Raw genomic sequence first — 18,190 nt, forward strand, 5'->3', positions numbered from 1 at the left:
TCCTTACATCCCTGTAGAGATCCAAACCACTCACCTGGCTGCTGCAGTCTTTCCACATCAGCTTCTGTTCTTCTGGATTCTGAGAAGAGAAAGAATGAAGGACTGAGACTCTGCTCCTGACCGCTGTTTACTAAAGCAGGGAGCAGCTACCTTCTGCAGGTTGTTAAAGTTCAGCTTCAGGTAAGTTCCACCCAAAGATGCAACAACTTCTGATTTTCCTTCGGGGAAAATATGGACAGGTGTGTGTCCTCCAGGTAAAGGTAACCTTTTAGACTCCGATTCTGTAATCAAAGGGAAATTTTATGTGATTTATGTGATGAAAGCTGGGTTAAATGTCTCATCGTAAATGTTTTTTCTCAAACACATGAAGGCAAAAACATTACAATTCATCTTTGTTCATCTACAAGAAATGGACTTGAATTATTGCCATGGACTGTTACACAAACACGATCAAATGACAACAGTCTGCTGACTCTCCTTGGCATGGTCACAAGGAACGTGTTGTTTTGTGGCAAGTCTAAAAGTGCTGAAGAGTTATGTTAGTCTTTAGTAGACACTGTTCCAAAAATGAAGATTCAGGACCCAGATTTCATTATTCCAAACAGGTTTGTGTCACATCTGACATTTTAGACCTGAATGAGCAGCACAGGTGGGTTAACACGGGCCACATTCCACTCGTGTTCAAACCCAACCCTCATTACCTGCACCTGGGCTTTAATTTTTAATATGACATTACCTGCTGCACTTCAGACCAATAAACCAAACAATGTGTTGATGTTTTAAAAGTGATTAAACCCAAAACCTGGCCCTTTAAAGACCAAGACAATTTGGTTTTGATCATGTGACACAACTTCTGCTTTTGTCTCTGCAGAACTTTTAATAACAGCACACCCCTTTTCCCCTAATTCAAACAAATAATAAGTAAATATGGCCAATTATTGCTGCCTTCACTTACAAGACAAATTACTTCTATAGACCACATTTCTTTTTATCTATAGTTGACATTGAAACATCATATCAGAATTTGATGTAATAACAGGAAAACTCAGTTATAGCTCCAAGTGTGATGGACCTGGAAAGAACTAGACGTGTTGAAAATATTCAAGAAAAATCAAGAACATTTTCAGCTGCAGTAATAAAAGTGTGTGTGTGTGTGTGTGTGTGTGTGTGTGTGTGTGTGTGAACTTGATCCATTTATCACTCAACAACCAACTTGCCTGTGTTAGTGGTGGTCAGAGGGGCCGACGGCACCAAATGGCAGCCTCGCCTCTGTCAGACCTCCCCAGGGCAGCTGTGGCTACAAGTAGCTTACCATCACTAGCAGTGTGTGAATGTGAGTGTGTGTGAAAGCGTCTTTGGGTGTCTAGAAAAGCACTATATAAGTTCAATGCATTATTATTATTATTATTATTATTATTATTATTATCTACATAATCACTTGGAATCATGTTATGAATGCAGTGCTGCTTTCCCGTTTGTGTATGGATAGAAGCTGTTTAACCATTTCATGTACTGCTGAGATATTCATGCTTTAATAAAAGAAACAAAAGAATTAGTCAACCCCACCCTTAAATTATTACATAATGATATGTGTTGTATTAAGGTGTCTGGTGAACTCAGTATATTTCTGTTGAACAGCTGAGTAAACATTTATCTAACTAGGCTCAACTAAAGCAATCAAAAGGTAATAATATGAGGATGTAGCTCCAGGACACAGGATGTAGCTCCAGGACACTTATTAATTAAACCTAATCACTTAAAAAACATTTATAGAGAAAACTATTTTCTCTTGTAGATCTGCAACTATTTGGAAACATCCAGTTCAGCAATCATCACCAGTACAAAACAGCAATTAAAGATATGTCCATACATCCTTCAGCAGCTTTCATAACAGAGGCATATATGTTGACTTGGTTGCCTTCACCATGACAACATCTAGGCTGCTGACAGCAACGCCAGGTGTTAGTGATAACATCCTCGTTCCTCACTGGTGTGTGAGTCAGACGGCTGCAGGCAGACAGATGGTGGAGACAGGTGACACGGTGGTAAGCCATGTTAAAGGTGCTCTGTCATGCAAACTCTCTATCTGGAGCTTTTGACCATATGGGCAGCAGTACCTCAGGAGGTAGAGTGGGTTGCCCAGTGATCAGATGGTTGTGGGATCATCCCAACAGAGGCAAGACACTTAAAGTTGGAGTCAAGGCATGGGTGGAGACCTAAGTCAACCAGACTTCCTGCTAGAAAAATACCTGAGAAAAAGGCGTAGCCTGGAGGATTGAAAGAGTGGCATTGAGGCAATAATTGGCAGCACCCTTACCTCCTCATTCACGCGTGCACACGAGCACACACAAACAGAAACTCACTGCTCAGGAGAAGAACAGACACAGAAACTAACTGCAGGAAAGATGATTTCCTGTTCATCTCCTTCATTAGAAAAAAGGGGAGGAAAATGGTTAAGCCAGAATGTTATAGAAAAATTTATGTTATTAATTCTTGATCATGGACTCAATCAACTGAATGTAAACGTATTGCTCTATGCCTCTCTACATGCTCACACACACACACACACACACACACACACACACACACACACACACACACACACACACACACACACACACATTGTTGACTTCCCACACACAGACACAATCTCTCTCTCCACTCCCATCTCTGTATAAATAAAGTATGTGAACAGATGTTCGGGGCATTTTTGCCTCGTGCATTATGTTATAACTGTTATAACTGTTTGACTTGTCTGATCATTATCTCCTTCTCTCTCCGAAAACAGGAAATGGGTTATTGATAAACATATTGATAAAATCCATGACATAATTTGGTCCTTCGAAAGCTGGGGTCCCATTGCCTCGCGGTGTCAACAACCTAAATCTCCTCAGATTCCAATGCTGTTTTGGTACAGAATGGACCGAGGTGATAACTGAGGGGTGGCCTAAGTGAGAGGTGGCTTGGCTTTGAGCGTTTAGCCTTATAGAAACGCAACTCCAGTTGTCATTGTTGGTTGTGTGGTCAGAGAGAAAGATAAACAGATTCCGTAGATGCTGTATTGGCTTGGGTTTTTGAGCATTTTTGCTGAAATATAAACGCAACCCTGGTGTGATAAAGTTATAAACGTGAAATGAACGCTAAATGAGTGGACCGGTGCGATAACAATGAGGTTAAATTGCTTTTTGGGCGTTTTGACCTGAAATATAAACGCAACTTTGATTTGGCCTGGCCTTTGGGTGTTTTTGCCTTGAATAGAAACGCAACTCTGGTTTTCTGTGTTGTTGTTGTTTGTTTGTCTTAGAGGTTGTAAGTAAACCGGTATGATAACTATTGGGACTCAAATTATGGTGACGTCCGCCGTGAATAGGATGGCATTGACAGGTTCCTTGAACACTGTAAAGTGGTGATGGTTTTAACAGATTCTCTGAACGCTGTCTGTATTTGGCTTGGGTTTTGAGCATTTTAGCCGGAGAATTAGAAATGAGCTCTAGTAATCTGTGTTGTTGTTTGTTGTCTTAGATGTTGTCTGCTTTAATTGTTGTTTGGATGAATGAGAGAGTGTATGGATTGCTTTGCACGTGTGGTACCTATGTATGGGGGAAATAAGAACTCACAAAATACCTTTTGAGTAAATATTGCACATTGATCCAGGAAATGTGGAAATGGTCTGAAAAATTATCAGAGGGTTGATGGAAAACATGATTTTGATAACCACTGACGTGTCACAAATGTATTATGCTTACGAGGAAGCACAGAGCGGTGGAGAGAAAAAAAGGTTGAAAATGTGAAACAGAGAGGAGGCAAGGCCTGCCTAAAGAATCAAAACAACCGCAGCTGTGCTCAGAGTCTGAGCTGCCAAGGTCAATTGCAGCCTGAAGGGAACAGCTAGAAAATAAAAATGAAAAATATAATTTGGACAGATTCTCATAATTGTTATTTGTTTTTTCTGTTGAGCACAGCTGCTGAAGAATGTATTGCATTTGAGCCCCTCTATGTGGACTTCAGCAAGTCCAGCCAACATATTTCATGTTCAGAATACACGCTGTCCACTGAGGTGGACATGTAGTGAATTATTTGCAAATTATTAAAGGTTACAAGAGTGTAAATTTTGGTCAAAACAGTAATCCCAGACCAACTAAAACTAATGACTATTGTCAAATTGTATTTTATCTCCTTATTTTTGTTTAAAATCTTCGTTTCTGATGTTCAAAGTCAAGACAAAGGAGTGCAGCGGATGACAATCGCACCCAGGTGGAAGTAATCTGGTGTGCAGTACCTGTTGAATTCAGAATCGGCATTTTGAACAGATTCTTAGACATTATCCATTAGAGACTATCCAATATCTTTATAAACATTATCCATCTGAGATTTCTAGATACAATGGGTTATCTAGTTTGCTGTTATCATATGACATTGAACTTCTTAAATGTCAGACTTCTACACGAACTGTGTGTTTAGTCCATTCATAACTTTGGAACTTTCCTAACAAATGAGTCTTATAAACAAATCTCCCCATTCATGGTTGAAGTTACCTAGACTTGATTTTGTGTTCATGATATCATTAACGTCTACTTTGTGATGAGTTACTTTTTATGAAGATGTTAAATTAACTGAATAGTTAAAGAATCTAGTTCTTTGAAGTTATGAAAAATTCTCTACCTTGTGTTATCTATCTATTATGTAATTAATATTGAACTCCTTCCTAGTAGGTTAGTGAATACTTTCTGTTGTTTTTGCTAAATCTTTATTTTGCCCCTACTTTTGAGCAGACCAGCTCCCACTTTATTATCACCTTCTAAAGTCAACAAAGAGACAGCAGTCTTTGCCCTGGACTCATCATCATTGTTTTAATTATTTGCTGGACGAGCACAATAAGCTGACATGGCCCTTAGATTTGATCAGTGGCATGATGACCTAACACTAGTCCTTGATGGTCACATTATGTTGTGAATAGCCTATTTCATGTACATCTAGTAGTTTTTGAATTAATTCTTGCTGTTTTCTAAAAACAAATACTTTAGTTGTTATCCCTCAGCTTGATCTTTAAACTAAAGTACAGCTCTTCCTCAGAGTGTTTTATGCAGTGTACGTATTTACAAATTACAAATTACAACTTATTTCTAACGTCTTCTCTGTTCCTGACAAATTATCATCTTTTGAAACACTTTTAGGGTTGTGTGTATCTAAGAACACCATCAGTTGTTTGATTTTTGACCAGTCACTGTCTCTATGTGACAAATGAGTTTTATTTTCCTTAAGGAAATCTGTTGTTTAATTTAACGTACTGAGTTTTATTTTCCTTAGATAATTCTGTTGTCCGATTTCACTTATGGAGCTTTAATTTAGCAGTATTTATCTCCTGTTGACAAATTATACGCATTATTTGAGTAGCATTATTGAGTGACATTGTACATTGTTGATGTTCTCTGAAGCAACCTTACCTTACCTTACTGAATCATGTGGAGATGAAATATTATTTTTACAATTAGGTCTGGTTTCGTTGTTAGTTAACTCCAGTGTTAGAAGCAAAGAGATTAAATTAAGAAGTCACTGGAGGTGAAAGTTTCTGGCATAGCATGAGCAAACACATAGAGTCCATGATATTTATTTACTTTTATTATAATTTTTTTTTATATGAGCTTGGGGGTGCTGACAAGCTCACCCTTTTTCCCAGATGGGTTGATTCTTTTTGATTTCTTTGGATTACAATTCATGCTACAGTTCTTTTCCCTACAATTTCTCCTAGGTGACGTGAATCACTTTTGTGTTTATTTTCAATTGTCTTTACACGGCTTATGGCTTTTTTTGTTGCTTGTTTTAATTTGTTTTGTTTTGTTTTGTTGTTTTGTGCACACTGTGTTGCACGACTCTGCCCCTTGCTGATGTGAGCTAGTAATTGCAAGTTCCTTGGGAATGGGAGTTTTTTTCACATGTTATGTGAGGTCCGGTGTTGGACCCTTTTTTGGTTTATGTTTTGTTTCTGGTGGGCATGAGTTGCCTCATGCCTCAAAAGGAGGGAAGGCTGATAACGATTTCCTCACATTATTACACTGCCTGGATGGAATAACCTTAAATATTAGATGATAAGGATTGTTGCTGAAAACAATTCAAAATCAACAGTGATCTCCCAGAATTTTCTTGTGCTTTTTCGCCACAGGTCGTGAAACCAGGAAATTGGGTTTTGATGAAGGTGCTGAAGCGAAACAGATGGGGCAGCCAGAGGTCCATTTGAAGTACTCCTCATTACTCCCATGGATACGAAGATTACTGAGAGGCCATCTTGGATTCATCCATCCCACTGCAAGCTTATCAACGTCAACTAACCGCTCTAGCGTGACAACGAAGTCCGGCTACACAGGGGTGGGCCACCACCAGGGTGCCGTCTCTCAAACCGGTGAAGATAAGATCAAGACAAGATAAGATCTGCTTCAAGCTTGTTGGGTTCACCACATTGTTGATGTTGGTAGTCGCACTCATGGCCTGCACTTGGGCCGCCTCTCAGCACCTGATGGAACAACTGAGACAGCAGCATTTGAGGGGGTACTAGAACTGGAACTGAAACGACGGATTGGGGCTCCTCCCTGACCGTACACCGACATGACAACGTAGCCTGCATCCACTTTGGCTGACGACCCCCTGGACGCAACTACAACAGGACACAGCAAAGAAGAGACGCTGGGAAAGGATCATCACTTCAAGCACCTGCACCCAAATCTCCGGACTGGTTTCACGGTCAAGGACCTGTAGGACTTTTCGGGGACAAGATCAGCTCCCTGACAATTGGACAACCGCCTCGACATGGAAGGACCCTGAAGACTTCCTATTGAGATGTTGAACTTTGCGCTTCATGTTCCGAACTACATTATTACGCTCCGGACCTGGACTTCAAAATTCTTATCAGCGTAGACTGAAACCATCCTGAGCCCTTTGACGAAGAACGCCTGGTTTGCCTCAGCTCTGCCATAGTAAGAGCTGCATAAATTAATATTACACCTTCATTTTTCCTCCTTCACTGAAGATTCGTCTGCAACTTGGAGCTTTAAAACTAAATTCACCTGATGTTTCAATACACTGTACTGATAATTTCTGTGTATTAAATGGGTGTCCTAACCCTTCCCAATCTCCTTACAGGAACTGCCATAAATTGTAGAACTGTGCATCACAGAAAATTAATTTCAATATGTATGAAATAGTTTTTCTTAAGGTTATAATTGTGTTGCTGTAGCTGATCCCATTCTACATCTCTGTGAACATCTGTAAGATATTATTGTCAGTTGTGTTTACAGTATCGTGTTTATTACCTTATTTGTTCTTATTATTTTGCTGATTTTTGTATTGAACGTTGTATGGAATGATTCTTTGGACAAGTGAACAGGATGGCGATTACGATCCGCATTAGGCAAATGATTGCAGCACCTCATGGTGTTTGCCTTTTCGTGTTGATTCTGTACTTTTCATATCTGATCGGAGTGTTTATCACTTTACTTAGTATTTTTCTTGTCTTGATGCTTATCATTTTTTGTCTTGAGTCATGATTGATGTAGCTTTCATGGATGATGGTGACTAGGTATGTAAGTGGATACAATTTCTTATTTTTTTTACTTATTTTTTATTCTCCTTATTTGGTTTTGTTCTGTTTGGTTGCTTCCCTTTGTTTGGTTATCCTGTTCGGATAAACAGGAGGGAATGTTATGGAAAAATGTATGTTGTTAATTCTTGATCATGGACTCAATCAACTGAATGTACATGTATTGCTCTATGCCTCTCTACATGCTCACTTATTCAGACACACACACACACACACACACACACACACACACACACACTAGGGCTGGGCGATATGACGATTTTAGACCGTTTTACGATCTACACATCTGACGGTCTGTCATTTTTGAGAGACCGTTTTATCACGATTCACAGCTCTGCTGTTGAATTTCTGCCTCTGAATGAAAAGGGAAAAGGGAACGTTGGTTACGTATTGTAACCCCAGATTCTATGAGTCTAGTCGCAGCCCTTAAGCTATGAGGTGGTGAATTGGCGACACTAAATATGTGGAGAAAAAGAGCTGAAGCGGACTTCCAGCATAGCTATGAAACCATGTAAATGCTGAGCATTTAACTTAAATAGCACCAGCTACACAGCTGTAATCAAACAGCTGGCGGTCTCTAATTTAGTTCTCATATCTTTGTAGACCTCGTAGGCAGGAATGAATAGTTATTGCTCCGTTTGTATGAAGAACAAGGCTCTGTCCTTTCCTTCCTTTAGCTAGCATCGATTAACAGGGGCTTACCACACTACTTGTTGAACAGATACTGAATAACACGTTTTTCCCTGCTAAATTTAGTATATAAAAAAAAACTAAACTCCTCCTTGAACCGTCACCTTATCGTGGTGGAGGAGTTTGAGTGCCCTAATGATCCTAGGAGCTATGTTGTCTGGGGCACTTTGTGTCCCTGGTAGAGTCTCCCATGACAAATTGGTGAGACAAAGAACGGTTCAGAGGATCTTTCAAGGATGTAAATTCAAAGAGTCGGAGTACCCAGCCCGGAGGGTTACCGGGGTCCCACCCTGGAGCCAGGCCTGGGGTTGGGGCCCGTGGGCGAGCGCCTGGTGGCCGGGCTTTCGCCCATGGGGCCTGGCCGGGCCCAGCCCGAACCAGATACATGAGCTCATCCAACTGTGGACCCACCACCCGCAGGAGGAACATGAAGGGTCCGGTGCAGTGTGGATCAGGTGGGAGACCGAGGCGGGAGCCTTGGCGGTCCGATTCCCAGACAAAGAAACTGGTTTTTGGGACATGGAACATCACCTTGCTGGCGGGGAAGGAGCAGGAGCTTGTGGCAGAGGTTGAGCGGTACCGGCTAGATATAGTTGCACTCATCGTGACAATTCAGTTCAATTCAATTCAATTTCATTTATATAGCGCCAAATCACGACAAGAGTTGTCTCAAGGCACTTCACATAATAAACATTCGAATTCAGGTCAGTTCATTAAGCCAATCAGAAAAAATGTTTCCTATATAAGGAACCCAGCAGATTGCTGTAAAGTTACTGACTAGTGTCAGTGACTTTACAGCAATCTGCATACTAAGCAAGCATATAGTGACAGTGGAGAGGAAACCTCCCTTTTAACAGGAAGAAAAATCCAGAGAATCCTGGTTCAGTTGATAAGCAGCCATCCACCACGACTCACTGGGGATCGAGAAGACAGAGCAGACACACACACACACACACACACACACACACACACACACACACACACACACACACACACACACACACACACACACACACACACACACACACACACACACACACACACACACACACACACACACACACCAAGCAATGTGTCCATGGTTACATTGTGATTTCTTAGTAAATATTGTATTTGGTGAGAGATAAACTTTATTGTATTTATCCTAGTGGATCTATAATTAAACGGATAAACTAGTAGTAGCACATCCAACGTCAAGGAAAGCAAAAAGTTATTATCAGGAGAGGGAGAATGTTTAAGTGGTTAGCAGCAGTGTGCTAGACGATGGCCCCCACCACGAGGCCACCACAGCTCAGCAGAACATCATTGTAGCTTCTTCTGGGGAGAAAAACACTTAGAGAAAAAATAAAGTTAATAGCTGAAGTAGCAGGAAATAATACAGTTAAAGAGCAGATTGTAGAAGAAAGTAGTAGTGTGAAAAGTGGTCAGTGTATCCTCCAGCAGTCTAAGCCTATAGCAGCATAACTACATAGATAACTCTGGATAACCTAGCCTATTTAGATGGAGGCATGTTGGAGGCAGGGCAAGGGAGAGTCGTCTTTACTGACTGTACACTCCACCTCCCTCTACTCCCCCACTTATCCAGATATAGGCCAAGATCAGATTTTAACCATAAGCCCTATCAAATAAAAAAGTTTTAAGCCTATTCTTAAAAGTAGACAAGGTGTCTGCCTCACGGACTAAGACTGGGAGCTGGTTCCACAGGAGAGGAGCCTGATAACTGAAAGATCTGCCTCCCATCCTAATTTTAGATATTCTGGGAATCACCAGTAAACCTGCAGCTGTGGTCGTAAGGTGGCCGGTGCCAGTCGTGGTGGCAACCCCCATACCCGCTGGTGGACACCAGAGGTTTGGGGAGCCGTCAGGCTGAAGAAGGAGGCCCACGGGGCGTGGCTGGTCTGTGGGTAGGGATGGGTACCTTTGACATTTGAATCGATCCGGTACTAATTCCCGGTACCTACGAAATGATACCGGTACTTAACGGTACCATTTTTCGATACTTTTGAGTGTTTAATATTTTAATTGTCTTTTATAATTAGATATATATTTTTCTCAATTTATAACCATATTTGATAAATATCACGATAAATAACATACAACTGTTTGTATTTTAACATCGTCCTTGTAGTTTTATAAGCTGATAATTAAACTGAAGCAAACATCTTTACTGTGAACTAAATTTACTGTGTATCTTCATTCCTTTTGCCGTCTTTTTTCATTTGATTTTTCCTACTGGGAAGTTAGAATTTCTGAGGAGAAAGCGAACGCACCCTTAGATGATAACAATGGTGGCATAGGAAGCGAACATATCAAGCTACGTTATCTTAAACAGTTTGTTTAACTGCTGGAGCAGATTTAAACGATGATGCCTCACACTTAAATCGTTGACACTGGTTTCATCTTCACCCAGTCACCCGTCGCATTTAGTAAAGTGAAGCCAAATTTTAGTGCGCGTTCATGTTCTTCTAGTCGGAATTTTGGAGTTCCGAGGAGAAATCGAACGCACCATTAGTGAAACGGAAGCTAACAAATCAAGCTAACGTTATCTTACATTTTATTTACCTACTGGAGCAGATTAAGATGAGGATGTCTCACTTAGATCGTTGTCGCTGGTTTCATCATCACCCAGTTACCCATCACATTAAGTGAAGTGGACCCAAGCTTTAGCGTTCTTTCTTTCTACCCATGCTGCTCTGTTTACAACTCGCTCGCAGCGACCGATGACTTAACGCTCTTGCGCATGCACAGCTGTCTAGGCAAGTTCTCGTTGTGAAGGACGGGTACCGAAATGAGGCACCGTTTCAAATGAAGTGAATCGGTGCTCGGTCGGTACTGGGGAATTCGGTCGGTACCTTAAAAAGTACCGAATTCGGTACCCATCCCTATGGGTCTCCGGAGGCAGCAGACAGGTACCGGATAGCCAAGCAGGGTGGAGCAGTGGCAGTTGCCAAGGCAAAATCTTGGGCGTGGGAGGAGTTTGGTTAGGCCATGGAGAAAGACTATCAATCGGCTCCAAAGAGGTTCTGGCAAACTGTCCGGCGCCTCAGGAGTGGAAGGCAGCAACTCGCTCACACTGTTTACAGTGGGGATGGGGAGCTGCTGATGTCAACACCATAGTCAGACAGTGGAAGGAGTACTTTGAGGAGCTCCTCAATCCCACCTCAAGCATTCCGAGGAAGAACCAGAGCCGGGAGACCTGGGGATGGACTGTCCAATCTCGGGGGCAGAAGTTGCTGAGGTAGTCAAACATCTACACAGCGGCGGAGCGCCAGGGGCGGATGAGATTCGTCCTGGGTATCTCAAGGCTATGATGTTGTAGGGCTGTCATAGTTGACACATCTTTGCAACATTGCGTGGTCATCGGGGGCAATTCCTGTGGAGTGGAAGACCGGGGCGGTGGTCCCCATCTTTAAGAAGGGTGACCTGAGGGTGTGTTCCAACTATAGGGGTATCACACTCCTCAGCCTCCCTGGAAAGGTCTACTCCAAGGTACTGGAGAGGAGGGTCCGATCGATAGTTGAATCTCGGATTGAGGAGCAATGTGGTTTTCGTCCTGGCCGTGGAGCTGTGGACCAGCTCTATACCCTTGCAAGGGTGATGGAGGGGGCATGGGAGTTTGCCCAACCAATCCACATGTGTTTTGTGGATTTGGAGAAGGCTTATGACCGTGTCCCCAGGGGCACCCTGTGAGGGATGCTCCAGGAGTATGGGGTGGGTGGCTTTCTGTTAAGGGCCATTCGGTCCCTTTACCAGAGGAGCGTGAGTTTGGTCCGCATAGCTGGTAGTAAGTCGGACCTGTTCCCGGTGAGGGTTGGACTTCGCCAGGGCTGCCCTTTGTCACCGGTTCTGTTCATTACCTTTATGGGCAGAATTTCTAGGCGCAGCCGTGGTGTGGAGTGTGTTGAGTTTGGTGGCAGGAGAATCTCGTCTCTGCTGTTTGCGGATGATGTGGTCCTCCTAGCTTCATCCAGCTCTGACCTTCAGCTCTTGCTGGGTAGGTTTGCGGCCGAGTGTGAAGCGGCTGGGATGAGGATCAGCACCTCCAAATCTGAGGCCATGGTTCTCGACCGGAAAAGGGTAGCTTGCCACCTCCGGGTCGGGGGAGAGGTCCTACCTCAAGTGGAGGAGTTTAAGTATCTTGGGGGTCTTGTTCACGAGTGAGGGTAGGAGGGATCAGGAGATCGACAGGCGGATTGGTTTGGCATCTGCAGTGATGCGGACACTGAGCCGATCTGTCGTGGTGAAGAGGGAGCTGAGCCAGAAAGCCAGGCTCTTGATTTACCGGTCGAATTATGTCCCAATCCTCACCTATGGTCATGAGCTTTGGGTAATGACTGAAAGAACGAGATCGTGAATACAAGTGGCCGAAATTAGTTTCCTCTGTAGGGTGGCCGGGCTCAGCCTTAGAGATAGGGTGAGGAGCTCAGACATTCATGAGGGACTCGGAGTAGAACCGCTGCTCCTCCAGATCGAAAGGAGTCAGTTGAGGTGCTTTGGGCATCTGGTCAGGATGCCTCCTGGACGCCTCCCTGGGGAGGTGTTTCGGGCATGTCCTGCCGGCAGGAGGCCCCCAGGTCGACCCAGGACACGTTGGAGAGGTTACATCTCCAATCTGGTCCGGGACGGCCTTGGGGTCCTGCCGGAGGAGCTGGTGGAGGTGGCCGGGGAGAGGACGGTCTGGAGCTCCCTAGTTGGGATGCCATATGCACCCGCGACCCAGACCCGGATAAGCGGAGGAAGACGACGATGACGACAAAATTTAATAAATTTCCCAATAGAGCTCCGGACCCCACGTGACTCTCAGTTAGTGGACGCCATTTTGGCATGCAAAAAAGGTAAACAAACACGGATGTAACCATGAACATGAACGGGATCCGCTTGGATTTTACTTCGTCGGAGTTTACTTCACACTTTAAAACAGAAGAAATCGTTTTATATAGTCAGAAATTAAATAGACTAAACATCTCCGACCCTTACCGTGCCCCTGGGATACTTTTTAAAAACGCCAGAAGCTGTCGTAGCGGACTTCTTACCGGCACAACACCGGACCTGGCCGGGGAAACCCCTTAGGATTTACCCGGAGGAGCTGGCTCCGGCAGCTGGGGAGAGGGAAGTCACGCTACTGCCCCGGCAACCCGACTCCGGATACGCGGATGAAAATGGATGGATGGACAGACAAATAACAGATTTACACGTAAGTAGTCTCGGTGAGACAGATAATAGCAATCCAAAGTGCTTTTTATGTGTGATCTGACAATTGATCAACCATTGCTTATAAATTAAATACAGCTTAGCCGGTTAAATGCTGTCATCATAAAACACGTAAACGGCAGCATGCAGAACTCACGAGGCAACGTTTTACGTGATGTTTACTTGCTGCTATGAGTAATAAGACAGAAAAAGCCACGCCAAAATAAGTTTAGGAAGCCCACTAAGAATCATAATAAAAGCATTTAAAATAAATACCACACACAGTTGAGGAAACATTGGTTTAAGTACCTGATATGAAGTGGTCGCTGCATAAGCGAAAACCTTTACTCTCGGGATCCCACAGCTTCATTTTCGCCCGGTCACTAGCACGTTTTATTACAATCATCCAACGTTTGCTGTGTTTCGGATCTTGGGGAATCCTGTAGATGGCTCATTCCTTATGTCGTCCGCGTCTGTTCTGCATCCTGGGGCACAACAGGAATCTACCATATTTCCCGTTTGATTGAGTTTTCTGACAATAACAAATAGTCCAGCTGCCGGCTTCTGCATGCCAATATGGCGCCGTTTCGATTTGAACTGTTGCATGCCGGGAGAAGTGACGTCAACTCCCGGAGCTCTATAAAATGTCCCTGAAGCTGCAGCTCGTCACTGTCACTTTGTGTAGGGGGTTGGACCCAAAATGCAGAAACCCAGAATATATTTATTTAAAAATAAAAATAAAAAAAATAAGAGAAAGAGAGAGAATAGAAATGTTCCTTTATAAAGAAGGGTCCCAGTCAAATCCAGATGGAACATTAAAATCAAAAGGGCTAGGAGGACAAGAGGTAAAACAGTGCTGAAAAGCAACAATGAACTGACAAACACAAAAGACAAGACCGGGGCTTAAATACACAGGGGCTCGGTAATTAAGGGAATTGGGCACAGATGGGAATACCATACCATACCATACCATTTTATTTATAAAGCGCATTCAACATGGCATTACAACCAGACAAGGCGCTGTACATTAAAAGATTACAGTTAAATTAACACGTTCAGAATGACATTTAAAGCATAGTTTATAAGAAAAAATGAAAACAAGAAAATACTCGAACTAACAGTCGTAAAACACTAAAAACGCAAAGGAATGTGAAACAACAGATAAAAACATATGAAAGAACCACAGTAATACAGATGTTAATTATTGTGCATTCTATTGTAGAAAGAATGCAGTTGTCGAAAGTGGTCCATGATTATGTATTATATGCAAGGTTGAAGTAGTGAGTTTTCATGCGAGATTTAAAAATGCTAATTGTTGGTGCTTGCCTCACTAGTAGTGGCAATGCGTTCCACAGCTTGGGAGCACAGACAGAGAAAGCCCTTTCTCCACGGCTTTTCAGACGTGCGTTTGGAAGAGCTAGGAGGAGCTTATCCTCAGACCTGAGAGCACGAGGCGGATTGTAGTAATGGACGAGTTCACACAGATATGGAGGAGCTTGACTGTTCAGGGATTTATAAGTGAGCAGCATGATTTTGAAATTGATCCTGAGATGAACGGGCAACCAGTGGAGAGATTTTAGAATTGGTGTAATGTGCTGTCTTCTGTCAACTCCAGTCAGGAACCTAGCTGCTGAATTCTGGACTAGCTGAAGTCTAGATTGAGCTGCTTTACTGATGCCGTATAGGCAGGAGTTGGAGTAATCCAGCCGTGAAGTGATGAAAGTGTGGACTACTGATTTGAGAAGACGAACACTCAGGATGTGCTTTAGTTTAGAGATACGCCTGAGGTGGTAAAAACATGATTTAACTGTGTTATTGACCTGAGCATCCATCTTCAGAGCCTGGTCTATTTTAACTCCAAGGTTGGAAATTACAGTGGAGACATTAGGTGATAGATAGTTGAGGTCAGGTTGATGAGTAGCCGGGATGCTGTGAGGATTAAAAACGATTACTTCTGTTTTGGAGTCATTCAGATGGAGGAAGTTATCAGCAAGCCAAAGCTTAACATTATCGATACAATCAGACAGAACTTGCATTGATTGAGTTGGCTTGAATGAAAAGTAGATCTGACAGTCATCAGCGTAAAGATGGTATGAGACAGCGTGCCTTCTGAAAATGGCTCCTAAGGGCAGTATATAGAGGTTAAATAGTAACGGGCCGAGTATTGAACCTTGTGGGACACCCCAACGGAGTGGTTGTGACTCGGATGAACAGCCATCCAACATGACTCTAGCGGACCTGTTATAAAAGTATGACCTGAACCAATCTAGGGCTGAACCAGAAATGCCAGCCCAAGTCTGAAGTCTGGTGATCAAGATGTTATGATCGATCGTGTCAAATGCTGCTGATAGATCCAAAAGTAGCAGAACCACATGGAAACCTGAATCTAAAGCGAGAAAAATGTCATTAAACACCCGAACATGAGCAGTTTCAGTGCTGTGCTGTTTTCTGAAACCGGACTGAAAAATGTCCATTACCTGATTGTCATTTAGATGTGTCAGCATCTGTTCATACACTATTTTCTCAAGGACCTTAGATAAAAACGGTAATTTGGAAATTGGTCGGAGATTAGAGTAATCAGTGGGGTCGAGACCAGGTTTTTTCAAGATTGGCTGAAGAACGGCGTGTTTAAAGGCAGAAGGAACTTCAGCCAATGTCAAGCTACTATTTAAGATGTCTAGCACATTATGGCTAATGAAAGGAAAAACCTCTTTCAGGAGACGAGGTGGGATAACATCTTCTGGGGAGCCAGACGGTTTCATGGCAGCAACAGTTTTTTCTAGATAGGGCAGAGAGATGGGCTGAAAGCTTTGAAGTTGCACATGAGGGGGAATGACTGAATCAGGAACATGGTTGGTTTGGTGAATCTGAGCTCTGATTACACTAATCTTATTTAAGAAAAACTGCAGGATTTGGTTACACAAGTCAGCAGACGCAGAGGAAAATAGTTTTGTAACTGGTGAAAGCACTGCATTCATAGTTTTATATAACACACCTTGATTATTAGAATTAGCCGTTACGATGCTTGCAAAAAATCGATTTCTTGCGCCTCTGACTGCTCTTTGGTACTGAGACCACGCCTCTCTCATGGATTCAAAGGATACAGTAAGCCTGTCTTTTATCCATTTACGTTCCAGTCTTCTGGCATGTTGTCTCATGGAACGAGTTTGCTCGTTCAGCCATGGGTCAGGTCGGGATGTATTTCGCCTTGATTTTAATGGAGCGACAATATCCAAAGCAGCCAGACAGGATGAATCAAGCGCATGAAGTAATCCCTCAACAACAGTAAATTCATCAGTAGATTGAAATGGAGCTGAATTCAAAGCAAGAATAGCAGCAAAATGTGCAGCAGTATTGGGTCCAATTGTTCGAGAGAAGCTGGGACGGAAACACTCAACACGAGAGGCAGAGTCTAAGTTCATATTAAACACAACTGGTGAGTGATCAGAAAAAGTTGCAGGTAGAATGCCAAGATCACTAATTTGCAGCCCATGACAAAAAATCAGGTCTAGTGTGTGTGTATGACCATGAGTGGGTCCATTAACACGTTGGGACATGCTAAATGAGTCAATAAGATCTAAGAAATCCTTTACCAAAGGTTTGTCAGGACAGCAGACATGAATATTAAAATCACCCAGCAAGAGTATTTTTCCATATCTGCAGGAGACGTCTGCCAGGAAGTTTGCAAATTCATTAAGAAAATCCTTGTTATAGGGTGGTGGACGGTAAATGAGTGCACATAACAATGGAGGGGAACGTCCCAATTCAAACAAACTTAATTCAAAAGACAATGGAGTTGATTGATGGGTAATCGGTGTGCAGACAAGATCTGATTTGAATATAGTCAATAGACCTCCGCCCCGGCGCTGTGCTCTTGGAATGTTAATGAAGGAGCATCCAGGAGGTAACATTTCAACAATAGCAGCTGAATCTCCAGGGGTTAACCATGATTCAGTGGCGCATAGAACAGACAAGCTATTGTTCAGGAAGAATTCCTTCAGAATAAAAGTTTTATTTCCAACCGATCTGGCATTGATCAGTGCAAAGCGAGTCGACTGCTTTCCCGATGGAAGAGAAAGTCCGGCTCCATCAAATCTTGCAATATACTGTAGGTTGGCCAGATTTATTCCCCGCTGATTGTGCCGTCCAAAACGAGAGCGGCGAAAACGAGAGCGGGAGGGCAACCCGGTGGAACCCAAAGAAACAACAGGCACCAAGCACCCACCTCGAGCATCAGGGGAACTCCGAAAGCACCGCTCCTTTCCCCATACGCAGTAATCTGATGTGATTAGGCGATCTCCACATCTCCCCCGATTGTGTGCCGCAAGCTGGTCAGCAGCGGTCGGCCGCCGGATCATCCTCGGTTCCGAAGCACGCATACAGCGCTTGGCTCCGTGAGCTCCCAGCTGGAGAATCATCCCCACATCCCACGCACTCGCGCAGCTCTCAGCTCCGTGAGCTCCCAACTGGCCGGTCATCCACACCTCAGACACATCCATGTAACATTCAGCTCCATGTCCTCCCGGTAGCAGCGAGATCAGCTCGACTCGATTGAGATGCCGATGGATCCGGGACATCACAGTCACGGAGCAGCGCTCCGATATGGCTTCGCCACGCCGGATCCTTCGGAGCTGAACAAAGAAGCCGCCTCGTTTCCCCCGCTTCTTTTTCCACGGTCTCCGGGGCAGCGGCAAACCGACGGGCAGCACAAGCCCGGAA

The 18,190-nt window shown here is 43.4% G+C and overlaps 1 protein-coding gene across 4 annotated transcripts in view; it reads right to left on the reverse strand.

Moving 5' to 3' along the window:
• LOC107382044 (semaphorin-7A) overlaps positions 1 to 18,190 on the reverse strand; it is a 46,177-nt gene that overhangs the window by 27,036 nt on the left and 951 nt on the right. For 2 of the 4 annotated variants that reach the window (XM_070554757.1, XM_070554756.1), the window contains exons 2-4: positions 17,697 to 18,190; positions 151 to 281; positions 35 to 79 (exon numbers count right to left, since the gene is read on the reverse strand). The exon at positions 17,697 to 18,190 is cut by the window's right edge and continues 186 nt beyond it. In XM_070554757.1, the coding sequence (XP_070410858.1) occupies positions 35 to 79; positions 151 to 281; positions 17,697 to 18,190 (670 nt within the window). Of the gene's footprint in view, positions 1 to 34; positions 80 to 150; positions 282 to 9,371 lie in introns of those variants that run through there. The other 2 variants (XM_054732504.2, XM_070554755.1) reach the window with 2 other exon arrangements.

This window comes from Nothobranchius furzeri, chromosome 9 (genome assembly GCF_043380555.1).
Source record: "Nothobranchius furzeri strain GRZ-AD chromosome 9, NfurGRZ-RIMD1, whole genome shotgun sequence".
NCBI classification, from domain to species: domain Eukaryota; kingdom Metazoa; phylum Chordata; class Actinopteri; order Cyprinodontiformes; family Nothobranchiidae; genus Nothobranchius; species Nothobranchius furzeri.